The sequence below is a fragment of the Pseudorca crassidens genome, chromosome 1, assembly GCF_039906515.1.
Source record: "Pseudorca crassidens isolate mPseCra1 chromosome 1, mPseCra1.hap1, whole genome shotgun sequence".
Lineage (NCBI taxonomy): Eukaryota > Metazoa > Chordata > Mammalia > Artiodactyla > Delphinidae > Pseudorca > Pseudorca crassidens.
The window spans coordinates 29,086,067-29,112,867 of record NC_090296.1 but is presented as its reverse complement, the minus strand read 5'-3'; the positions used below and the strand labels follow the sequence as shown (position 1 = coordinate 29,112,867).

Here is a 26,801-nt window from a genome sequence, read left to right as displayed (position 1 = left end):
TTCCCATCTGCTTCTATGAGTCCCATGGACGCCCAAGGAAATTTACACCATGCTTCATTCCCATGTATGTTTTTGTATTTTTACTATTTATGTATTATACATCCACAAATAATACATATTATAGTCTTGTTTTAAAATTTATATTAGTAGTGTCATATTGTACATATCTTTTGCAACTTCTCTTTTTTTTTTTTTTGCGGTACGCGGGCCTCTCACTGCTGTGGTCTCTCCTGCTGCGGAGCACAGGCTCTGGACACGGAGGCTCAGAAGCCATGGCTCACAGGCCCAGCCGCTCCGCAGTATGTGGGATCCTCCCAGACCGGGGCACGAACCCGCGTCCCCTGCACCGGCAGGCAGACTCTCAACCACTGTGGCACCAGGGAAGCCCACAACTTATCTTTTTTATAAAACATGTTTTGTGGTATATTTACAAAAATCACATGATTCAGTTCATTGTTAAGAAGTTGATAATGAGCATGCTTTATTTTTTCATTCATTATTAACTGCTTTATAATATTACATCAAATAAATAAATAAACCAAAATTTATTTGTTCATACCACCCTATGGGTCAGTTAGACTCCATTTTTTCATTATTACAAATAGACCTTCAGTAAACATTCTTGTGTATGTCTGCTTGTGCCCATGTGTGAGAGTTTCTCTAGAGTAGACACTTAGGAGTTAAATTACTATATTATGAGGTATGCATCATTTCAACTTCACAAGGGTTTAAATTGAACTCCAAAGAGGTTATACCAATTTATACTTTCACAAGCAATGTATTAAAGTGAGTTCCCATTTATCCACATTTTTGTGAACACTTGATATATATATTTTTTAATTTATTTATTTTATTTATTTTTGGCTGCATTGGGTCTTCGTCACTGCGTGTGGGCTTTCTCTAGTTGTGGCGAGCGGGGGCTACTCTTCGTTGTGGTGTGCGGGCTTCTCATTGCGGTGGCTTCTCTTGTTGCAGAGCACGGGCTCTAGGCGCGCGGGCTTCAGTAGTTGTGGCACGTGGGCTCAGTAGTTGTGGCTCATGGGCTCTAGAGCACAGGCTCAGTAGTTGTGGCACACGGGCTTAGTTGCCCCGCGGCATGTGGGATCTTCCCGGACCAGGGCTCGAACCCATGTCCCCTGCGTTGGCAGGCGAATTCTTAACCACTGTGCCACCAGGGAAGCCCAAAACATTTAATATTATACTTAATAATTTTTGCTCAATTTTATGTGTATAAATTGGTATGTCACTTTAATTTGTATTTTTCTGATTACTAGTCGCTTGAGCATCTTTTATATGTTCCTTAACCCATTTTTTATTGTTTTTATGTGTTTGCTTCAGTATACATATTGGAGTGATGCAGATGCAAATTCTGTATCATAAGGATGACATGCAAATTCATGAATCATTCCATAATTTTTTTCAAATGCCACATTTTCAGGGAGGCCCTTGCTCACTACCCTGTTTAAAATTAAAACCATCTCCCTTACTTTATTTTCTTGGTAATATTTATTACCTTTTGTCATACTATATGCATGTTACTTATGTATTTATTTTCTCTTTTCCTAATTAGAATGAAACAACACAGAAGTAAAGAATTGGGGGTCTTTTTAAATTGTCGTTGAGTGCTGTATCTCCAGCATCTAGTATGGGCCTGGCACATAGTAGGCACTCATTAAAATTTTTTTGCATGTGTGAATGAATGGCTTGTGATTGCACTGATACTTTGAAAAAGTTAATAGAAATCAAAAGTAAGATCAAGATGATATTGGAAGCATATCAGAGAAATCGGACAACTGAACATTTGTGTGGATTTTGTGTGTTTTTTTAAATAAAGTAATTTTTTTGTACATTACTTTTTTTTAACCCTCTTTCCTAGGCGACTTCCATTTTTAAAATTACTCTTTGAATAGTATGCATTATTAAAATTGTCTGCTATAAAGTATTATTCTAAAATAAGCCTTTAGGCCAGCCATGCAAATAATTTTCAAAATTCATTATATAGAAGCTTTGTGGTCTGCGTTAGCTAATTGATATTGGTCTGCATTTATCAGTATCACTGGTATTTCCTGATTTTCATCTGCCTCCATGTATCAAAGACCAGCATCTGGCTGTAGCAAATACATAATTTTCTCACAATCATAGATACCCATTAAAACCAAAGAAACTACTTTGGGAGGAAGAAGTAGAATAGATTCAATATACCCTGGTCAATTAGCTCTCTTAGAGTTTTGTTACTCATTCTACTATATCCTAGAAATGTGTTATTTGCTTAAACTTTATTTAAACTGTTTAGTCTTCATGTTAATTATAGAAATATTAGAAGTGAAGTGTGTTTTGAAAACTATTATATCTTGGACAAAATTAGGAGATTTCACTTATTGGTTTTGGTATTTAAGGCTTTGTTCAATCAACACAAAATAAATTTAATTATATTTTACACCTGTCCTACATGACTGAGGACTGTCTCAATTTATTTTAACACATTTTCAGGGTTTTCTTAAACTATTCTAAGATTATTTACAACAGTATTTCACTTCTGTATCTTCTGATTCTATAACCACGTCAAGGAATTTTTAGTTTAAAAAGCTACTCAGATTTCCTACTAAAACATACCAGCACCTTGGAGAAATGATTGATTCTAAGACTGGAGCAGGGAGAGTGAAAAATGAATTTGAACTAAAAAATGAATTTGGAATATCTTGTGACAGGAAGTCAGTAAAAAAAAAATTAAAGGACACGGCAGGTAGCTTGAAGGGGCTCCCACTGACCAAATCTGGGACATTCAAAATAAATAATGACAGTAATAAATTATAACTGAATAAAATGAGTCCATGAGTGCATACAACTAATAGATAAACACATACATTAATAAATAAGGGAGAGGGACTTCCCTGTGGCGCAGTGGTTAGGAATCTTCCTGCCAATGCAGAGGACACAGGTTCGAGCCCTGGTCTGGGAAGACCCCACATGCCATGGAGCAACTAATCCCATGTGCCACAACTACTGAACCTGCGCTCTAGAGCCCGCGAGCCACAACTACTGAGCCCGTGCACCTAGAGCCTGTGCTCTGCAACAAGAGAAGCCACCGCAACGAGAAGCCCGTGCACTGCAACGAAGAGCAGCCCCCACTCACCACAACTAGAGAAAGCCTGCTCGCAGCAACGAAGACCCAACACGGCCAAAAATAAATAAATAAATAAATTTATTTATTTAAATAAATAAATTTATTTATTTAAATAACTAAGGGAGAATAGAAAGTTTTTCCTTATAGTGGAATGCAGTAAATTATTAAATTTCCATGGAATGATGGAATTAGAAAAGTCACCATTTGGCTTCAGAGTAATAATTGATTCAGTCAAGAACAACAGTGGATGCTAAAACTAGTGGGTGAAATTTTGATGAGCAGAGGATATTTGCATAGTCTCAAAATATCTTGCCCCAAAATACTTAATAATTACAAAAGGAAAAATAGTAACTTTTAAGTGGAGAAATCTGGCAGACACAATCTTAACCAGTTGATTACAATTAACGTCAGTCACTTCATGATGTGATGCAGCGACAAGGATACATCATCACTTAGGCAGTGTATGCCTGCCAAAAGGGCATAACCTGAATCTTCTCATGAAGAAACATCAGACAACTCCAACCCTGGCCATTATTTTTCAAAAACTTTGATATCATAGAAGACAAAGGCTGAGAAACTGCCCCAGATTAAAGAGAGTAGGATATATGACAACTAAGTGTAATCATAATCAGGGATTACATCCTGGACCAGGAAAAGGAAAGTTACAATAAAAGGACACCATTGGGACAATTGATGGCAAAATTTGAACATGGACTATAGATTAAATAATAGTATTTTATCAATGTTAAATTTCCCAATTTTGATCATTGTACTGTGCTTCTAAGAGATTGTCCTTTTTCTTAGGAAGTACATACTGAAATATATAGGGGTATAGGGGTATGATGTCCTAGACTTATTTTCACATGCTCCAGAAAAAACAGTTTGAAACATCTGTATCATATATACATATATTTAGATCTATCATAGAGGGAAAGCAAATGTGGCAAAATTGGGTGCAGAGTATATGAGAATTCTTTGTACTGTTCTTGAAACTTTTCTTTAAAAAAATCCTCATTTAAAAGAAGTGCAAATCAAAACTCCAAGTTATCACTTCACACCCATTAAGATGGCTACTATCAGAAAAACAAGGGACTTCCCTGGCGATCCAGTGGTTGAGACTTCACCTTCCAATGCAGGGGGTGCGGGTTCAATCCCTGGTCGGGGAGCTAAGATCCCACGTGCCTCAGGGCCAAAAAACCAAAACAGAAAACAGAAAAACAGAAAATAGCAAGTGTTGCTGAGGATGTAGATAAATTGGAATCCTTGTGCACCATTGGTGGGAGTGTGAAATGGCGTAGCCATTATGGAAAACAGTACAGAGGTTCCTCAAAAAATTAAAAATAAAATTATCATATGATCCAACAATCTCACTTTGGGGTACATTTCCAAGAGAATTTAAAGCAGGATCTTGAAGAGACAATTGCACACCCATGTTTTTGAAACATTATTCATATAAACATCATTCACATAAACATTATTCACATTCATATAGTCAAGATGTGGAAACAACCCAAATGTCTGTTGATGGATGAGTGAATAAAATGTGTTATACACATACAATGGAATATTATGCAGCTTTAAAAAAAAAGAAGGAAATCTTGTCATATGCTACAACACAGACGCACCTCAAGGCCATTATGCTAAGTGAAATAAGCCCGTTACAAAAGGACAAATACTGTATGATTCCACTCATATGAAGTGTATGTGGACAGGGAATGTTGCCCGACATTCCAGTAAACAATGAACGTTGCCCACTATTCCAGTTCTATAAGGATCAAGCCATCAGCCATTGCAGCCCCTTACCCCTGCCCACCACCTGCCTTCCCCCCATGGCGCGTCCTGAAGGGAGTTCAGGATGGAGAAAAACAGGAAGCCTTCTGTGCTTTGGATACTGACCCTAGATAGTTAAGATGCATATCTAAGGAATAATTACAAGCCCAGATGTTGCATCTTCCCTTATATAGGAAAGCACTAAAGTCATTAACTTGAAATGCCCATTCCTTGTGATTAGTACTAATCTTTTGATGTCTGACTACATGTTTTTTTCCAGCAAGAAACTCCTGTATATCCCAGCTCCTCTCTTACCTCTTCTGAGCAGTTCCTCAGAGCTCTCTGAGAGGCTGTTTCCCAGGCTATAGCCCTCAGTATAATCCTAGAATAAAACTTAATTCACAACTTTCAGGTTGTGTGGTTTTTCTTCAGTGGACATATCTGAAGTAGTCAAAATCATAGAAACAATGCAGAAAGGCTAGGGGGAGGGAAGAGAAGGAATTAGTGTCTCATGAACATAGAGTTTCTGTTTTGCAAGAAGAAAAATTTCCAGAGATCTGCTGCACAACAATGTGAATATATACTTAAAAATGGTTAAGATCGTAAATTTAATGTTGTGTTTTTTACCACACACACACACACGTTACCCAGGCAATTGTGATGATAGCCAAGTTTTGGAAGCTGGCGATAGCATGTTAACAGGGTGGATTATGTCCTCTATTCTCTTCTTTCCACGTCTCCAACCCTACTGGTTTTAATATCATGTGAAAACTAGACTACTTAATTAAGTTAGGATGCAGAGTAATTTCTTTACCTTCCTCTGTATTTCCATTTTCTACAGATTGAAAAACTGAAACAGCAATTGAATGAAACTAAGGGAAAAGCCCAAGAAGAGAAGGAAAAATTGGTATGTACATTGGTGGTCACTTACTGGTGGTCAGGTTTCTGGCAAGTTCAGATATTTAAGACACAAGGAGAACAAGTGAGTAGATCCTTTGAGCAGCTCAGTGACCTTAAAGCCCACACACTTGATTGTACAAAAGCTCAAAAATAACATAAAATTTTGTTATTGTAGAAAACCATCTGGTAGTAGTGGTGTTTACTGATCTTGAGCTCTAGGGCTTTTCAGTGGACAGAGCTAGGAAATATATAGTTTTTGAAGATTAAAATATATCATAAGCCCATACTAATACTTTAAATTCAGATGCAGGAGTACAGGATTTTTACTTAACTTTATCTGTGTCTCCTTTCTTCCTCACCAAAAACCGTGGTTCTTAATGATACCAGTATAATTGTGTATTTTCTTCAAACCTTAATACATCAATAGGCACAGAATACTAATATTAATACTACCACCAACATAAATTAGTGGATACAGTTTAAGATTTGGGGGGGGACACTTTTCCTCTTAGGATATATACTGATAGGGATCTACAATCAAATTAACAAGGTTTAAAAATGATTTGAAATAATTCCTTCCTGTGAGGATATGCCACCAACTCAACAACACATTTTGCTTTTGATTTTTAGGAGTTGCTTTATAAAGTTTAATTTAATGTACAATTATGTAACTATAATTATGTAAAATATTTATATGGTTCCAAAGTAAAATCTATCAAACATGGTATATTCTGAGAAATCTAACTTCCATCCATGTCTCCACAATATACCAGAGTATATTGTCAAAATGGATTTTTGTTAACATAGGTAAGAAATGATATTTCAGTGTACTTCAATTTGCATTTCTTTTTTTTACCTTTTAGATTTTTATTAGTAGTTCTCTCTGAAGAATCAAAATAGTTGGCAAATTACTTTAGATTCACCAAGACTGTATATCCTTAGTATTTAGATCTTTAATGATGTACAACATAATACAAAACAAACCAAAGAGACTGATTTCTATGACTAGGTGTTATTCATTGTGTCATCCTAGGGCAAGGGCCTGGAGGGAGAGGCTGTTCTCCAGGGAGAACTGAGGGGGAGTGAGTGCTGGGTGACTAAATCACAGCCTCTTTCTTCCCCACTTGATGTGCTGGGAAGGGGCCAATGATTTCTTAAACTGACAACTGTTTTCTAGAGCAGGGGGCTCTAAAATCTGGGGTAGCAGAAGACTGTGGTCCAAACCAGGCCAAAAGAAACAGGCTGGAGCAGGGAAGTATGGTAACTGCCTGGCAGAAAAGTCAAACTCAGGGCCCCAAGGGGAAAAGGGCATTCTTTGCAGCTCAGAGACACTGCAGAACCAGTGTAACACTAAGTGACATCGTTAAAAGGGGAAAAAAACAAAACCCTGAAAGAAACTTTCAATTGCACTCAACTTGGATTAGAGGTCAGTCCACCCTTGCAGAGAAGGGAAACATCTAGCCCCAAAGTAGCACTGAGTCTGGCCCTCCCACCTCCTTCTCCCCAATTCCTTTTGGCAGCTGGGCCAGGTTTCAGCTGAGGCCATACAGACCCCAGAAAGACCAGAGAAGTCTCTCTGGATGGCCAAGGTGGGAAGGACACTTCTCAGAATACAAATACTTTTACTATGGAAGGAGCCAGGACAGTTCTGGGGGCATTTGCATGCCCAAATCTTCCCCACTTTCTCCCCAGCTCAGGACCTAGGCTCATAGAGACTTGGCAAGCACAGTCTCTACACCTGACCTTCCACCCTCAAAAGAAAATCCGGAAGTGTGCCCCTTCTTCCCCACAGGTGGTCTCCTCAGGGCCTTCAGCAGCGGGGGCTCCGTGGCAGGGCCTAGGCAGGGCCTGGTCTCAGCTGGCTCCCGCCCGAGCCATGAGGTCTTCCAAAGCATTGTCCTGGTTATTGTTGTATAATAGCAGAACTTCCTTAATATCTTTCAGTTCAAAGCCCATTTCCTTAAATTTGCTCATTAACTGAAGGAACTCCATCATCTTTTCCTCTGAACACTGCTGCATTTCCAGAGCCTCTTCCACTAAAAGAGGGTCAAAGCCCTTCTCACAGAGCTGTCCATGTGCAAAGAGATAGTCGAGAATCTGCTCAATATTCTCTCCTTTCTTCTTCATGGCTTTCAAGACATACTCATATGAATAGCCCATGTCGATCACCGTCTCCACACATTGCCGCTCACAGCGTCTGCAGTTCAGAATAAGCCTGGGGACAGCTGGGAGTGTTGGGCACTTGTGACATTGAGGAATTAGGAGGTGTGACCGTGGGACACGTATTTGGAGGTGACGATTCTTCTGTGCACACAGACAAGACAGAGAGGGAAGGCATCTGGGAATGGTTCAGGGTTGGCGCCTCTGTGCCACTGTCCAATTTCAAAGCTGAAAGCCCAAGCGTATGATGCCCATTGAGCTCACTGGCACTGCTTTGGGTGGAAGGCTTTAGGGAATTCTGGAACGTGCCACTGCAGAGGCAGGATGTGCTGTGGAAAGTGCTTGCCATCTTGGCTGTCTTCTGACTGCTGTCATCAGAGTCAAGTTTGGGGAGGGACAGGGACTTGATATTGCTTACTGCAGGGATGGGGGGAGGGACACTTTGGAAGACAGCGACATCTTTTCACAGTTGCCCAACTGTGGTAAGGTTATAAAGCCACTGGGTTTGTGAAGAGGCTTGAAATCTAGGGTTGCCTGCTCCAGGGATGCCAGGACCTCCTCATCCTGTAACACAGACCCAGAGCCACCTCTAGGCAAGTCACTGTCCAATAACTGGGCCATAATGGGTCCACTGGTTCCTACCAGAATGTTTCTCAGCTCTTCCTTCTCATCAATAGTTTTTAACTCCAGATTATCAAACGGGTCTTCTTCACACTCAAAGTCAGCAGGATTGAAACCTGCCTTTGTGTGGGGTGGGCTGAGAACTTTCTGTCTTGTGGCACTGCTGCTGACCCGAGTCGGGGTGAGGATGCTGTTGTGCTGTAAGCTGGCAAGGATGGGATTGATAGGAGGTGGCATTGTGGCTGTACCGTGAGTCTTGGAGAAGCTCATTTTGCTGTCACCCTCTGGGCCACTCTTAGAATTCACTTTAGCTTCTGCTTCCTCAGCCTCGTGCTCTGCTTCCCACTGGGTTCCTTGGATTTTCTTAATGTCTTCAGCCCACTCAATGGTTTTCTTTTCCAAAGAGAAGCCATTCTGTACTTCTCTGACAACCTGCAAACAGTCAGGCAAGGAGAAGCCAATAGGTAGACCAACTTTAGCTGGTGTTTTGAATTTGTCTCCTATCTTAAATGGGACATCATCAAGGTCACTGAAAGTCCCATGAAAATCTGCACCCAACTTCTTAGAAGCCATTTAGAACCTGAACGCTGCCGCCGCTGTCCCAGAAGCTGAAAGGTGCTGCCACCGACCGGCCTCCCAGGCTCAGTCCCCGCTGCTCCTGACGGCCCCTAGGGAGAGCGAACACCACCACCTTCAACTCTGCCCTACCCAGGCCAGGCCGTCACCGTAGCCACCGCCAGGGCCACAGCTGCCATGTTGAAGCCCCACTTCCCTCCTCCTTCCTGCATTTCTCTTATTATGAGCTAGGTTGAGCATTTTTTCATGTGGTTGAGAGTCATTTGTATTTCTTTTGATAGCCCTTGTTCATGTTTTAATTGTGTTATTGGGCCTTTTTCTCCTCTATTTCCCTCTTTTTTTTTTCCTTACCCTCTCCTTCTCTTCCCTTTCTCCTCCTCTCTTTTTTCTCCTTCTGTCTCCCCCTTTCCTTCCTCCTTTTCCACCTTCTTCCTTGTTTATTTATAAGAGATATTGGCCCTCCCTTTGTCTCTTAGCTTACTAACTTTAATTTAGGATCAGGGATGTTATTTATTTTTCTTACAGGTTAAAGATTCGTTCAGTCTTCTCATAGCTCTTTTATTTTTTAAAATAAATTTATTCATTTGTTTTTTATTTTTGGCTGTGTTGGATCTTCGTTGCTGCACACAGGCTTTCTCTAGTTGCGGTGAGTGGGGGCTACTCTTCATTGCAGTGCTTGGGCGTCTCATTGCGGTGGTTTCTCTTGTTGCGGAGCACAGGCTCTAGGTACATGGGCTTCAGTAGTTGCAGCACGTGGGCTCAGTATTTGTGGCTCTCCCATGCTCTAAAGCACAGGCTCAGTAGTTGTGACACACGGGCTTAGTTGCTCCGCGGCATGTGGGATCTTCCCGGACCAGGGCTCGAACTTGTGTCCCCTGCATTGGCAGGCAGATTCTTAACCACTGCACCACCAGGGAAGTCCCTCATACCCCCTTTTAAATAAATATCTACATCTTCTATACAAGATCAGCTCACTTTAGAATTTTTTACTTATTCAAGGCACTTGGTCTCTTTTAATAAAAATTAAAACTTTATGCAAAAGCAAAAATAAAAAGGGAACAATTTCTTCAAAGATAGACAAATGGCTTAAGGCTTCATATGGAACAGGACTCTGTGTGACCTCTGTTCTTTTTCCTAACTCATTTACCTTTTTTTTTTTTTTTGCCTACAGGAACAAAAATATACTGTGCAAATAAGTGAGCTGGAGGGACAGTTCCGTCAAAAAGCCAGAGAAATTGGCATGATTCAGACAGAGCTCAAAACAATAAAACAATTCCAGAAGAGAAAAATCCAAGTAGAGAAAGAATTAGATGATGTAAGTTTCTTTCTTCCTTTTTTTTTTTTTTAAAGGAGATTAGAATTAGCTACTTATGTCTGAAAAGGCCTTCATAGAAATTTACTCCTATGAGATAGTAAAGGAATCCCTTTGACATTTTAGAGATTATATGGGAGAAACAGGGAAGATACATCAGTGTAGGACTGGACGCAAAAAGTCTTGATGGTTAGACTTTTCTTTTTCTCAGCTTTGATTTCTTTGTGAATTCACCAGATCTTAGCGAATACACCCACTCACATTTATCAGCAGTTAAACCTTTGGAACTACAGATCCAGAAAAACATTAGGAGCAAAGTAGCGAAGTTCTAAAGGACAATATGTCTAGACTGATGAATGATAATTTTAGAAAAATTTAAGGCACTCTGGGTAGGGCTGGATGTGGTGAGGAAAACTGAGTACTTTCAGAAAGTTTCTCTGACCTTGCATGCTCTTTCCATTCCCTCAGTTCAGAAAATAGTTCTCTTGCATTAACGGCAATGCAATAAATGGCACAGATGAGGGCTGGGCACAAGGAGCTGAAATCAGCTTTGTGGTTTTGGGCAAATTACTTACCCTCTCTATACCTAGGTTTCCTCATCTGTAAAATGGGGGTGATAAGAGTTATTGGCTCATAGGGTTGTTGTAAGGCTTAAATGAGTTCATATATGTAAAGTGCTTAAAATAGTGTATGTCACATAGTGAGAATTAACAGTGGTGTGTAGCTCTCTGCAAAAAAAGGTCCTCATTTGTAGCATTTGCTGATTTCCTTGGTGTAAATACTTATGTTGTGGCCAATTTCAAGCTACCAATGCTTTTACAATGTGCTAGCAAAATTCCTGGTATGAGCCAGCTCTAACACGCAACTGCTGCTATTATTAGTAATAGTAACAGAAGTAGTATTGCCACCTGAGATAGCCATACACCATGTGGTATAGGGGCTAAATGTTGGTGCTTTGAAGTCATACTGCTAGAGTGTAAATACTGTCTTCACTACTTGGGTATCTTGTTAAGTTTCCTCATCTGTAACATGGGGGTGAGAACAATAGTACCAATTTCAAAGGGTCATTGTGAAGACTAAATGAAATACAGGTTTCCCTCGCTATCTGAAAGTAGTTCCTATGAAACCTTTCCTAAGCTGAAGAAGCAGTTACCATAGGACATACCTTGCTAACAGAAGCACAAAATCAAGATAAAGCACAGATGCTCACAGACGTAGTTCAAAGCTATGGCAGCTTGACGCTGCGTATAGTTCCCAGGGAAGGAGTTTAGTGGTGCCACTCCCCTCGTTGCTAAGGGTGTGCTTTGCCTCAGTAACACCGCTCGCTGCTGAACACTATTTTTTTGCTTTTCGCCTTTTTTTCATAAAAGTGAAAATCCTCTCTGGATTACTTTTGGTTAGCGAAAACAGGTACTAATGTAGATTTTTTTGTGAAAGCAGAGTGGTGTAAAGCGAACTTTCAGAAAAGCGGGGAATACGTGTAATCTGTTTTACTGTAAATGCTTAGTACTGTATGATAAAGATTACCTGCTGTTGCTGATCCTGCTATTCTTATTACTGCACATTAGACTCCTAAGAAATTGTCAGTCTTATAACCGGTAGTTTGTACCCTTTGACCAATATCTCCCCATTTCCCCCTCCCCCAGCCCAGGTAACCACCACTCTGAGTTCAACTTTTTTTTTTTGGCGGGTCCCTAGGGCTTGTGGGATCTTAGTTCCCCGACCAGGGTTTGAACCTGGGCCCTAGGCAATGAGATCTCTGAGTCCTAACCACCGGACCGCCAGGAAATTCCAAATGTGGACGTATTTTAAGTTCACCACACCACCGCAGTACAAAGTACACACTACTGCAGGAATAATCTTAAAATATCACAGTTCTGATGATGTTCTGGTCACTTCCCTCAAGAATCTTCCTTAGTAATAGACTCACAGACTTAGAGAACGAACTCATGGTTACTGGGGGGAAGGGTGGGGGGAAGGGATAGTTAGGGAGTTTGGGATTGACGTGTACACACTGCTATATTTAAAGTAAAAATAGCAACAAGGGGGGAAAAAAGAATCTTCTTTAGTAAAGAAGATTATAAACAATCTTCTCTATTGTAAACAGAATATTGTCCAGACACCTTAGCGTGAAAATCAAGACCCTACACCTACTTTGGAACATACTATTTCCTTTTCCTACACTTTCCCATACACACCACCTTTAATCCACCCAACCCGGATATTCCCTGAAGTCTTTTCTGCCTTTCTTTGTTTACGCTGTTTCTTCTATTTGGAATATACTCCTGATAGAGCTCTGTCCATTAAAATTTTACCTATTCTTCAGAGGCTCAGCTCAAATGCGTATTCTCCATAAGGACTTCCTCAGTGTACTATTTAAAAGTAATAATTTTCTTCTTGCCATTTGTGACAATTTGGACAAAACTTGAGGGCGTTATGCTAAGTGAAATAAGTCAGAGAAAGACAAATACTGTGCAATACAATTTATATGTGGAATCTAAAAAAAGCTGAGGGACTTCCCTTGTGGTGCAGTGGTTAAGAATTCCGCCTGCCAGTGCAGGGGACACAGGTTCAAGCCCTGGTCCAGGAAGATCCCACATGCCGCGGAGCAACTAAGCCCGTGTGCCACAACTACTGAGCCTGCACACTAGAGCCCACAAGCCGCAACTGTTGAGCCCTCATGCCACAACTACTGAAGTCTGCACGCCTAGAGCCTGTGCTCTGCAACAAGAGAAGCCACCTCAATGAGAAGCCCGCACACCACAACAATGCGTAGCCCGCGCGCGCCACAACTAGAGAAAGCCCGCGCACAGCAAAGCAACGAAGACCCAACACAGCCAAAAATAAATAAAATAAAATAAATAAATTTATTAAAATAAATAAATAATTTAAAAAGCTGAACTTTGGGAATTCCCTGGTGGTCCGTGGTTAGGACTTGTTACTTTCACGGCGGTGGCGCAGCTTCAATCCCTGGTCTGTGGATCCCACAAGCAGTGTGGTGCAGCCAAAAAAAACCACGCTGAACTCAGAGTGGTTACTTGGGCTGGCGGGGGGAGGAATGGGGAGATGTTGGTCAAACGGTAAAAACTGCCAGTTATAAGACTGACAAGTTCTTAGGAAACTAATGTACAGTATGGTGATTATAACTAATAATACTGTATGACATACTTGAAAGTTGCTAAGAGAGTAGATCTTAAATGTTCTTGCTACAGAAAAAGAAATGGTAGTTTTTGTGACATGATGGAGGTGTTAGCTAATGCTATGGTAGTAATCATTTTGCAAGATAGTATATCAAAGTAACACATTGTACACCTTACATTTACACAATGTTATAGATTAATTATATTTCAATTAAGCTAGAAAAAAGAGAAAAAAATTTTTAAAAGATGATTAGCAAAAAGGTAATTTTTTGTATGTTTCCATAGCATTTTGTATTTCTTTTATACCACTTAGTCCATTCTATCTTGATATTATATTTATTATTTGTCTTATCTCCCCTGCTAGATTGTAAATTTTTTGAGGCATGAACAGTACTGTGCTTTGTATTCATTGAAGGACAGGATACACAGTAATGCTCAATAAATCTATGTTAAATGCTGAGTGGGTCTTTTATTAAATGTAATTTAAGGAATATCAAGTTTTCCACTAAATGGGAAGAATCCTTCCACGAAGTGTATGTATATCAAATCATCATGATGTACACTTGAACTATCATACATTTTATTTATCTACAATTCCTCAATAAAGCTGAAAAGTTTCTAGAAAGAATATCTAGTTTTGTTTTATATGAAAATGCTGCAGAATGAATCAAGTTAAGTTCACTAACTTTTCAGGAACTTTAAAATAGCCATCCTAGCTGTAGGTATACATTCTGAATCAAAGTGAATTAGGAACTAGTTGTTAAGGAAACACTCCCATTTACCATTGCAACAAAAAGAATAAAATACCTAGGGATAAGCCTACCCAAGTAGTCAAAAGACCTGTATGCAGAAAACTATAAGACACTGATGAAAGAAATTAAAGATGATACCAACAGATGGAGAGATATACCATGTTCTTGGATTGGAAGAATCAACATTGAGAAAATGACTATACTACCCAAAGCAATCTACAGATTCAATGCAATACCTATCAAACTACCAATGGCCTTTTTCACAGAACTAGAACAAAAAATTTCACAATTTGTATGGAAACACAAAAGACCCCAAATAGCCAAAGCAATCTTGAGAAAGAAAAATGGAGCTGGAGGAATCAGGCTCCCTGACTTCAGCGTATACTACAAAGCTACAGTAATCAAGACAGTATGGTACTGGCACAAAAACAGAAATATAGATCAATGGAACAGGATAGAAAACCCAGAGATAACCCACACACATATGGTCACCTTATCTTTGATAAAGGAAGCAAGAATATACGATGGAGAAAAGGCAGCCTCTTCAATAAGTGGTGCTGGGAAAACTGGACAGCTACATGTAAAAGAATGAAATTAGAACACTTCCTAACACCATACACAAAAATAAACTCAAAATGTATTAAAGACCTAAATGTAAGGCCAGACACTATAAAACTCTTAGAGGAAAACATAGGCAGAACACTCTATGTGTTCTGCAACCAAGATCACAGCAAGATCCTTTTTGACCCACCTCCTAGAGTCATGAAAATAAAAACAAAAATAAACAAATGGGACCTAATGAAACTTAAAAGCTTTTGCACAGCAAAGGAGACCATAAACAAGATGAAAAGACAAGCTTCAGAATGGGAGAAAATATGTGCAAACGAAGCAACTGACAAAGGATTAATCTCCAAAATATACAAGCAGCTCATGCAGCTCAATATCAAAAAAACAAACAACCCAATCCAAAAAAGGACAGAAGACCTAAATAGACATTTCTCCAAGGAAGATATACAGATTGCCAACAAACACATGAAAGGATGTTCAACATCACTAATCATTAGAGAAATGCAAATCAAAACTACAATGAGGTATCACCTCACACCAGTCAGAATGGCCATCATCAAAAAATCTACAAACAATAAATGCTGGAGAGGGTGTGGAGAAAAGGGAACCCTCTTGCACTGTTGGTGGGAATGTAAATTGATACAGCCACTATGGAGAACAGTATGGAGGTTCCTTAAAAAACTAAAAATAGAACTACCATACGACCCAGCAATCCCACTACTGGGCATATACCCTGAGAAAACCATAATTCAAAAAGAGTCATGTACCAAAATGTTCATTGCAGCTCTATTTACAATAGCCAGGACATGGAAGCAACCTAAGTGTCCATCAACAGATGAGTGTATAAAGAAGATGTGGCAACATATATACAATGGAATATTACTCAGCCATAAAAAGAAACGAAATTGAGTTATTTGTAGAGAGGTGGATGGACCTAGAGTCTGTCATGCAGAGTGAAGTAAGTCAGAAAGAGAAAAACAAATACTGTATGCTAACACATATATATGGAATCAAAAAAAAAAAAAAAGGTTCTGATGAACCTAGGGGCAGGACAGGAATAAAGATGCAGACACAGAGGATGGACTTGAGGACACGGGGAGGGGGAAGGGTAAGCTGGGACGAAGTGAGAGAGTAACACTGATATATATACACTACCAAATGTAAAACAGATACCTAGTGGGAAGCAGCTGCATAACCCAGAGAGATCATCTCGGTGCTTTGTGAACACCTAGAGGGGTGGGATAGGGAGGGTGGGAGGGAGGCTCAAGAGGAAGGGGTTATGAGGATATGGGGATATATGTATACATATAGCTGATTCACTTTGTGATACAGCAGAAACTAACACAACATTGTAAAGCAATTGTATGTCAATAAAGATGTTAAAAGAAAAAAACTAGTGCATATTCTTTTGGGCCTTGGTGTGATTTTTTTTAAAGAACAATGTTGCCACCTAGTGGAGAAATAAATTTCAGCCCTTTGAAAGAGGGGTGGTGGGCAGGAATAAGGAAAACTTAAAATACAAAGGCAAAAGATACTGGCTAATGGGAAAAAAAAAGATGGTTATGTGGAATCCCAAATATGGAAGAATTAAGGCAGGTGTGGGGCCCATGAATTTAATAAAAGGGAGGAAAATTAATTATACTGTGCTATAGGATTCATTATACAAATTTAAAAGAGGCCAATTAAGTTTAGCTTATCAAAAGGTATTCAAAGCATAAATTTAAAGAAAAAATTATTTTCATTACCTGATTAACAAAAGGAGCATACATTGGTAGGTTGCAATTAATATTTTTAAATAATTTGTTTTAGTCTTTCTTCTTTTGACAAAGTGATAATACCCATTTCAGCAAATTTAGCTGATAAGAGAAAATGAAAAACCCTCCCCTCACAACTATATTACTTAAAGATAACCACTGTTAATATTTTGGTATATTGTCTTTAGTTTTTCCACCTCTGCTATGTATAAATATATTTTAAAGTATCTACAATATATGCTATTTTTACAAAAATGAGGTTATGGTGTACAAATTGTTTGTTAACCTGATTTTTTCACTTTACATATTGTGAACATTTTTCAATGCCATTATGTATTTTTCTATAAAACCTTTTGACTACATGCATGGAATTTCATTGGGTAGATATATCATGATTTACTAATCGGTCCCTTGTTGTTGGACATTTGGACTTTCCTCTAATTTTTCACTATTATAAACTGAGGAACATCTAAGTACCAAAGTATTTTTCTATATTTTTAATTAGTTTTTAGGATAACTTCCTAGAAGTTATAGTGAAATTTATAGGTTAAATTAGAACGTGAACTTTTAAGGTTTTTCATATGCATTGCCTAATTATCTTTCAAAAGATTTATTTATTTATTAATTAATTAATTTATTTATTTATTAATTAATTTATTTATTAATTTATAGATTTTTGGGGACCCCAATGGCAATTGAAAGGTCCACCCCCCCCATCCCACTGGCATGGTAGACATTTCCACAAATTTATATATTGACATTAATTTTGAAAGTCTTTGACAATATGAGGCCATTTTTTTAAATTGTCTAAAAAATACAGGAAGAAAGAAGAACATCTGAAATCATATGATATGGATCAAATGGAGATTTAATACTGTTAGGACAGAGATCACAGGAAGGAAAATTGTGAAGTATAAGGGAGGACAATATTAGACATAAAATAACTAACCTCTGTATTAAATGGTTACTATTCTAAGTATTTTGTGTGTATTATTTGTTATTTAATCTTTGTCACACCTCTATGAGAATAGCTACTATTATTATCCTCTTTTTACCCTGGAGATTTGAGACTTAGAGAAGATAAGTGATTTGCCCAAACAGCTGGTAAGTCAGAGAGGTAACAGTTGAACTCTGGTCTGTGTGATGGAAAGCTCTTCTCTACTGCCTTTTTTTGTGGCATGAATATTAGATTGAGTGTGCCGATTTCAATCTGATTGGTTCTTGCCAGTATATATAGCCTTCAGGATCATAGCTTTAAGTTAGCTCAATTCTCTTTGCCTGGAAGAATTTTATGTCCTTTTTATTCTATGTAGTTTTAGAGGATAGAAGGATCTGTCTATGGGAATCACAGGGAGATACTTTTTAGATTGATACTAGGAAGAATTTTCTAAAAATGGGAACTCTTAAAAGGGCAGCCTAGTGAATTAATAGGATTTGATTAGTGATACTTCTGTCTCTAGATATTTTTCTCATAGAAGAGATTCCTATATTAAGTGGGAGATTTGTATAGTCTGACTCCTAAGATTCCTGGTAATTCTAAAATATTATGATTCTGTAAGTCCACATGTTTAAAATGAAGATATTTGGGGGGGGGAAATGAATATGATAATAACTTATCTGAATGTTCTGAAAACTGTTATTCATGAAAAGCTTTTTAGAAACTCAATACTGATCTTGTAAATCTATAGACGATTATGAGAAGTATGGTACTCAGAGGGAGGGCATGGAGTTTTTCTGTGTGTTCAGGATTAAGAGGTAATGTATAACAGAAAATATTTCCTGACTGAGAATTTTCCAGGAATATGCCCCAATCCACCCCATTTCCTACTGACCATTCTGTTTTTCGTTATTTTAATTTTAGCTGAAGGAGAACTTAAGGAACATAGAGCAGAAACATCAGGAGACTCTTAGGAGATTGGAAGGCAGGTTTTTGGAAGAAAAGGTACAGCATATTTGCATTAATAAATAAATATATTGTGTACTAGAACGACGTAAATATATTTATATGTATTCTGAGACATCAAGTTTTCATTTGGTATCTTATTAGAAGATTATCTTTTTCCCCCCTCTTAGTTAGAGATTCTTGAAATCCTCAAGAGAGATTGTCATCTGACCAAGGCTTCAGGACACATCCCCCACCCCAGCTTGTTGTCTCCTGGTGGAACTAAAGCTCCATGTACCACTTTTTATAGGGGAGATGGGATTAGAGAGGTTGCTCTGATACACGTGAGGGTCTTCCCTTAGTCAAGCCAAATAAGGATATTAGTAAAAGGAGCTCAGGACTTCCCTGGTGGCACAGTGGTGTAGAATCCGCCTGCCAGTGCAGGGGACACGGGTTCGAGCCCTGGTCCGGGAAGATCCCACATGCCATGGAGCAACTAAGCCTGTGCGCCACAACTACTGAGCCTGCGCTCTAAAGCCCGTGAGCCACAACTACTGAAGCCCGTGCGCCTAGAGCCCGTGCTCCGCAACAAGAGAAGCCACCGCAGTAAGAAGCCCGCACACCGCAACAAAGAGTAGCCCCTGTGTGCGCAGCAACGAAGACCCAAAGCAGCCATAAATAAATAAATAAATAAATAAAAAGGGGGCTCAAAAATGTTCCTTAGCACATCACAGACTTCCACATTTCTCTGTGCTTCTAAAGTTAATTCTCAGAGTCCCCCTGGTTTTTCTTTAATTCTTTTAATATTTTCTTTAATTTTTCATCCTTAGGAAAGGAATACATTTTTTCACAAATTGGTGGGAATGTAAGGAAGTGAGGGTGAGGCAAATAAGTACTCGTATCAGGTTTATATAAAAGGATTTGCTTTCAAAAGTGGCTCTAGGTTTCCAGTTTGTGTATTGAATAACCTGGGAGTGGGGCAGGAGCAGTATCTAGACGCTTTCCCTCTCAGGCACTTCCTGGCACTGTTAGGAATGGAAGTGCTCAGGAATGGGCTGCTCTCAGCTGCCTCTTTCCTCACTCCACCCTACACTTGATCTCTCTCCTACTTGGTGTAACATTCCACAAACAAATGTTAGAAGTGCTTGGTCAGTTTACAGATTACTTGAATGACAGTGCTTATATAAATAGGATTTTTATGTCTGGAAGTAGGTGGCTGCTGGCCTTTCCCTCATAATTGCAAGATGGTTAATGCAGCTCTGAGAGTCATCTCTCTTAGGGCGGGAAGAAGGGAGGCTCCATCTGTATCTGTCCCTTTTATCTGGAAACCGTGAAACTTTCCCCAGAAGCTCCTAGCAGATTTCTTCTTACATCTCTCTGATTGTCCAGAACCATGTTATAATGGACGCCAGGGAAAAGGGGTGTTTTGTTTCTCCAGCCACTGGTGGAAGCTGGGAAGGAAAAAGGAGGATGGGAAGGAGTGTTGGGTTGTCCAGCCACAGCAGTGTCTGCCTTACCATGTGAGGTACAGACTTCATGGTTAGATACAAACTCCTATACTGGTTTGAGCCCCAGTGCTGCTGGTCCATGGCAGTGGGCTTTCTAGTAAGCCCTGTTCATTTATCTCATACCTCAGCATGTTCCACCTGATCATATAAAGGACTTCCCTCAGGTTATTAGTATTTTGTTGTGTTTTCCCATTTAATCCTTTCTGTTCCTTGAACCACCTGCATATTTTTGTACTTGCTATTCTCTCTTCCTGAAATGTTCTTATTGCAGTTCTGGCTTATTCGCATTCTTCAGAGCTCAAATGTCATCCCCTCAAAGAGATAATCCCTAAACCCAATCTAAAATTACCTCCCTCAGTTACTATTTCATTACCCCATTTATTTCATTTATAGCATTTATCACAGTCTATTAATTCTCTTATTTGTTTACTTGCTGGGAGGCTGTATAGCATCAAATTGCCTGCGTTTGAATCCCTGCTCTGCCATTTACTAGCTGTATGATTTTGGACAAGTCACTAACCTTTCTCTCAGTTTCTTCAATCCTTGTCTTTGGGGACAATAATAGTATCTTCTAATTCATAGGTATCTAATTACATTGTTGTGAGAAGTAAATAATACATGTGTAGAACCATGCCTGGCACATAGTAAATGCTCAATGCATTTTAATTATTATTATTGTTTGGATCTCATCCTAGAATATAAGCTCCATGAGAACAGGAGCCTTATCTGTTATGTTCACCACAGCATCTCTAGTATCTAAAAAATCTGGTACACTATTAGTACTCAATAGGAATTTGTTAAATGAATGAATAAATGATTCTCATCACATTGTATTTAACAGAAATTTCTCCCAGCTCTGCTTTCCAGGTCTGATGTGGAATTTTTTTCTATTTATATGTCATTTTGCTTTTTTAATGGTGAAATTGGGAAGTACCCTAAAGTCCCTGTGTTCACACTATCCTCTTTGCTGGCTCCTCCATTGATACTTGGAGCACTTCACATCAGGTCATGTGGACAGGAGTATTTTATTTGACATTATAAAATAAATACTTAACTTTTTCTGTGTAAAATTTGTTGTTAGAAATATAACTGTATTAAAACAGCCTATTTTCTTTTTTAGTACCGACTAGAAAAAGAGGCTGAGAAGAAGATAATAATGCTGGCAGACAGAGCCCACCATGAAGCTGTTGTGTAGGAGATCGCTGCCTCTTTTTTCTTTCTAATAGCCTCTCTTACCTCTTTGCTAGTCTTTTTTGTTCTTATCATGTTTTCTACCCCCTTCTCTCTTGGTCTGCTTTCTTCAAATTTTCTGGTTTACTTTCCTTCGCTGTTTCTTTCTCTCTGTGTACCCACCCCTTTTCCATCCACCCTTTTTGTAGCAGCATAGTGTGGAGAAAAGAATCTGGGCTTCGAAGTTACACTTTGGTTCTCAACATGTATACTAACTGACTGTAAGAAGATTTCTTAACTTTTTTGAAATTAAATTTCTCCATCTAAAAATGGTGTTAATAATGGCAACTGTGCACAGTTTTCATGAGGTATATTAGTGAAAGTAACACTAAACTGCACTGTGTTAATAAACTAAGTCTCAATGGTTTATTTCTAATCTAATGTGGGTCTGACAGCTCTACTCCAGGGGTGATTCAGGAACCTGGGCTGCTTCCATCTTGTTCTTCATGTCCAGTCACATGTACAAAGAGAGAGCATGGGAAACTCATACCTGCCCTTAATTGCCTTGGACTGGAAGTAACACGTCCCTTTTTACTTTCCTGTTGGTGAGAACTTAGTTCTCAAGATCCCCACCTAACTATTGAGTACCCACCATAAGCTAAATAAGTGCTGGTCATTATTATTTTTTTAAATTATTGATTTTAATTTTTTTTTTGGTTGCCCCGTGAAGCTTGCGGGATCTTAGTTCCCTGAACAGGGATTGAACCCGGGTGGGCCACATCAGTGAAATTGTCGAGTCCTAACCACTGGACCACCAGGGAATTCCGGATGATCATTATTATTAATGTTAGGGGATTTAGCAGTCATTGTTCTAGTTTGGTAATATTTAAAACTTAGGTCTGTGTTTTGGGATCTTATATCTATCTATTTCAGGCAATTGAACAATGCTGGAAGAGCTGTTTTTAAAGAGAATATTTATCTCCAGAAAGCTCTCGCATACCACCTGAAGGAAGCTGATGCTCTACAAAAAAACTCTCAGAAGTTGCAAGAGACTCAGACTTCTCTTTTACAGCAAAAGGTTCATTTCGATTTTGTTTCCTTTTTTTGTAAAGATTGGGTTGGTGAATACTAAGACTTGAGTATAGTAGTGATACATAAGGGCAATAGGACAATTTTTCTTCTGTCTGGATGGTGTATTTTTCTTATCTGAAAAGTTAATTACTGAATGACTTATAAGAAACTTTAGACTTGGCTTTATAAAGAATACATCCGAAACATAAATATAACCCCTGTCCTCTACTACCTTAGTATTCATTTTACTTTGCTTAGAGTTGGTCTCTGAATCACTTAGGAACTGTGACAACTGTGACAACAATGGTTTCCCCATGTAAGGTGTATTCTCTCCCTAAAGGAAGTCTGGAGGTAAGCAATCCAGAGCTGGAATGGTAGTGCTACAAATTCGGCAGACACTCGGGCTCCTCAACTTTGTTCTGCAACACATGGCTTATCTCCTCAGAGTCACCTCATGGCCCCCAGCAGCTGCTGGAGCTCTAACAACAGGGCGGAAGAAGGACAAGAAGGAAAACAGCATGCCCCTCCCTTTAGAGCTCTTCCTGGAAGTCCTATACAAATTTCTACTCGCAGCTCTTCCATCAGAGCTTAGTCATGTGGCTTTGCTGAACACAAGGGAAACTGGGAATTTTCAGCTGGGCTTACTACCTTTCTGAATAAAATTGGGGTTTTATTACGAAGGAAGAAATGGAAAATGGACACTAGGATAGGCAACTAGCAGACTGCCACAGTTTGCAGTATATAGTTGTTAAATTACTGTTTTACTGTACAGTCTTACTGATTTTGGAATATTTTTTTGATAATATAAAATATTGAACTTTTCATAATTTTAGAGGAAGGAGAGTTTCTTAATTAGTAAAATCTGTGGCCTTCCTAAGTCCAGACAGGGACTCTTGATGTTTCTTACTCTTTATGCACTGAATACCAAAATATCACCATTGCAACCTGGCCTCAAACTCAAATCTCATGAAGTAATGGATATTAGTGAGGAACTTTTAAGTTTTGAAATTAATTAAAAAAAAAAAATCTCTCACCTCTCTCATCTTTCTGTTTTAGGAAATCAATGATCTGTTGGTTAAGGAAAAGATAATGCAGCTTACCCAGCAGAAATTACAAATCCAAACTCTTCAGAAGAAGGTAGTAAGCTTGGAGACTACCCTGAGTTGTATGACCAAAGAGTTTGAGACTGAAGTTTTAAAACTGCAGCAGCAGGCAATGGTAAAGAACCAAGCGGGTCAGATTGAAATTTTCAAGCTGCAGCATCTTCTTCAGATGAAGGACAAGGAAATGAATCGAGTAAAGAAGCTGGCCAAGAACATACTAGATGAAAGAACAGAAGTGGAAAGATTCTTTTTAGATGCTCTACACCAAGTAAAGCAACAGATCCTATTTAGCAGAAAGCGTTATAAACAGGTAGCACAAGCTGCTTTCAATTTTAAAATGAGAGAGGCATGTGCAGGAAGAACAGAATATCCCAAAATCCGAACATTTGATGGCAGAGAGCACAGCACCAACAGTGTGAATCAGGATCTTATGGAGGCCGATAAATGGTACTAATAATGCTTTAATATTTTGCCTTTGTACTGCTCTTCTTGTGCCCTTTAGAGAAATAAAAACCCTGAAAAGTTCAGTTTGGTAATATCTAAGTATTGACTAGATTACTCAGTAAGTTACTTGAGGAGAGGAACTGTCTTACTCATCTTTGTAACCCCTATGCTTAGCATACTGTGTGGGGCTTAGTAGGTATTCTTAGTAGATGTCCCCCCTTTTTTGTGTGACAGAGACTTGTTAAAGGGATTATTCGTTCCATTTTGAATATCATTGTAATATTTTTTAACATGTTCCTTTATTTTGTTTCCTATAAATTTCTTATAAAGGTTTGATTAGATTCAGGTTAAACATTTTTGATAAACATGCTTTTCACAAATATTTTGTAATGTTCCCTTTACTATTCTGAGATGAAATTCATAGGTAATATCTAATCAAACCTATAATTTAAAAAATCAATATAACAATTCTTTGCAGCAACTCTTTGTTGTACGGAACTGTCCCATGGATTGGAGGACACCCAGTAGTGCCCCCTCCATCATTGTATTAACCAAAAGTCCCCACAAGGCTTTAAAATACACTAGAGATCTACTGCCACCACGATAAAAGTAGTAGAATGATTGAGACATTTGTAGACTATATACAATTGTTGTTTCCTGTTAGCATTTTAATCTGTTTGAATACTTTTCTCCCTATAAACCATGGATTAAATTATAGTGCATTTTACAGATTATTCTGAAAAAATTGTTTTATATCTCAACACGATTAGATTCTTCAAAGGTCTTAAGAAACTTAAAACGACTCCCTACTACTGTGACTTAACATCTTATTGAGAGGGCTTCCAAATGTGTTTTCTGTTTTACATTATTTTTTAATAGGCTAATATGTAGGTTCTTTTAAATTGTATAGCTGTTGGGAAGGTTGGACATGGTCAATGACTCTTCTTCAAAAATGTCCATGCTATAGTTTTTTTACCTTCTTGCCATATTCAGAAGTCTGTTAATAACACTATTACTATTATTCTATTATAATAATAGTTATTATGATGACTATTACCAAGAGATTCACTTTATTTATTTATTTTTAATTTTTTTTTTTTTTTTTTGCGTTACATGGGCCTCTCACTGCCGTGGCCTCTCCTGTTGCGGAGCATGGCTCCGGACGCGCAGGCTCAGCGGCCATGGCTCACGGGCATAGCCGCTCTGCGGCATGTGGGATCCTCCCGGACCGGGGCACGAACCCGCGTCCCCTGCATCGGCAGGCGGACTCCCAACCACTGCGCCACCAGGGAAGCCCCACTTTATTTTTTTATTTAATAAGTCAAGCAAGTTGAGTCCCCACCATACAGAAGGCAGTTTCTTTTACATTTTTTAAATCTATTGTATATTAAGTGGTATATAACTTTTCAGAAGAAGGTGCATAAAATGATTCTCCACATTGTTGTTGCAGAAACTGGACACTTCCCTATTCTGCCTCATGAGCAACTTATCACTTTAATCCTAGCGTTCAATAGGATTTCTGCCAGGAAGGCAGAAATTGTAGTTAAAATATTACATTATCTGCCTAAGAGGCAGATTAGGGAAGGACAATTAAAGTATATGGTGATTATAAGGCAAAACCTAAACTTAAAACTAACCCCAACTGACATATATGAAAAATATTTCTTACATTTTACATCAATACTCTAGCTACATGTCAGCCAACTTTTGTAAATAGCCAAGTAGACTACGAATCCTTTGGAGAAGTTATGGTATAGATAAATACCTTCCTGGAAGGCTCAGCTGCCTCTTAAGCAGATAATGATACATACAAAGACAAAACGTACAAGAAAAAAACAGTTGTTTGATGAAATTATTTGGAGGTAAGAAATAGACTAGACAAGTTACATGTTCTTTTATATATTTACCTCTTATCACTCTATTTTCATAGCAAAATATCTAATACTAAAGACTTGCTAAAAAGGAATTTATCAATAATTTCACCAAACAACTGTCTTTTTTCTTGTACCTTTTGTCTTTGTATTATCTGGATACATGATATTGCATTACAACTTTCTTTTTTGCTTATTTGCTTAATGTTTGAGCACAGATTTTGTTCATGTTGTTATAGTTTTTCTTATTTTCAGTTTAATGACTACATAACACTTCAAATTGGCTACCATGTTAATGTGCTTTTCAAATTTATGATTTTGTAATGGACATGGTTTGCCTTGTAGTCATTCCATTTGGAAACCTCATAATATTCAGTTATGATTTAGAAATTTTCTCATGTTTACATATTTTATATTTTTTAAAAAGAAGAGATGCTTACTTTGACCATTTATTTTTCATTTTTTTCTTTGAAATTCTTTAGGACAGATATTCAAGGAAATATGGACATTGGAGATTTGACCTGGGAGCAGAAAGAGAAAGTCTTGAGGTTGCTCTTTGCAAAAATGAATGGCTTTGTTCCTAGGTAACTCCCTATTTCAGTAGTGAAATACCAATTTGCTATCAAACCTAGAGGCCATATAGGAAAAGTGAACATATTCTTACTTAGAATTAAGGGAATGGGAAAGGACCAGAAAATATCAATATGAAAGGGTCATACTGCTTAGCTACTGCAACTCCCAGAGATAAAGAATGGGAGATGTGTAAGTGAGCACAAAAATGAAAGAGTTATTAGAGTTAAAGGGGAAAGAAAATCGATCAATCTTAGGTGTTTAAGGTAATGCTTCCTGAGAAGGTATAACATTGTTCAGCTGAATGAGTGGTAACTAAAGAGAAGCATAACAATTGTTAAGATTTTATTGGTCTGCAAAGATAAGTAAATTATTTTAAAGCTGATTATTAATCAAGGGGATCTCTAATACCAAGAAAAAGACCTGGAAAGGAAAACAGAAATCCACAGGTACTCCAAATAATTATTTTTAATGATTAGTTTCACTCTCTTCATTATGTTTTATCA

The 26,801-nt window shown here is 38.4% G+C and overlaps 1 protein-coding gene and 1 pseudogene across 2 annotated transcripts in view; one reads left to right on the top strand and one right to left on the bottom strand.

Annotated features, from left to right (window-relative positions):
- Positions 1 to 26,801, top strand: part of BBOF1 (basal body orientation factor 1) — a 39,208-nt gene that overhangs the window by 3,047 nt on the left and 9,360 nt on the right. For both annotated transcript variants that reach the window (XM_067730407.1, XM_067730401.1), the window contains exons 3-9: positions 5,736 to 5,801; positions 10,323 to 10,466; positions 18,538 to 18,618; positions 21,187 to 21,257; positions 22,170 to 22,314; positions 23,364 to 23,857; positions 26,208 to 26,309. In XM_067730407.1, the coding sequence (XP_067586508.1) occupies positions 5,736 to 5,801; positions 10,323 to 10,466; positions 18,538 to 18,618; positions 21,187 to 21,257; positions 22,170 to 22,314; positions 23,364 to 23,857; positions 26,208 to 26,309 (1,103 nt within the window). The remainder of the gene's footprint in view (positions 1 to 5,735; positions 5,802 to 10,322; positions 10,467 to 18,537; positions 18,619 to 21,186; positions 21,258 to 22,169; positions 22,315 to 23,363; positions 23,858 to 26,207; positions 26,310 to 26,801) is intronic.
- LOC137221141 (ubiquitin-associated protein 1 pseudogene) lies at positions 6,664 to 9,555 on the bottom strand (annotated as a pseudogene).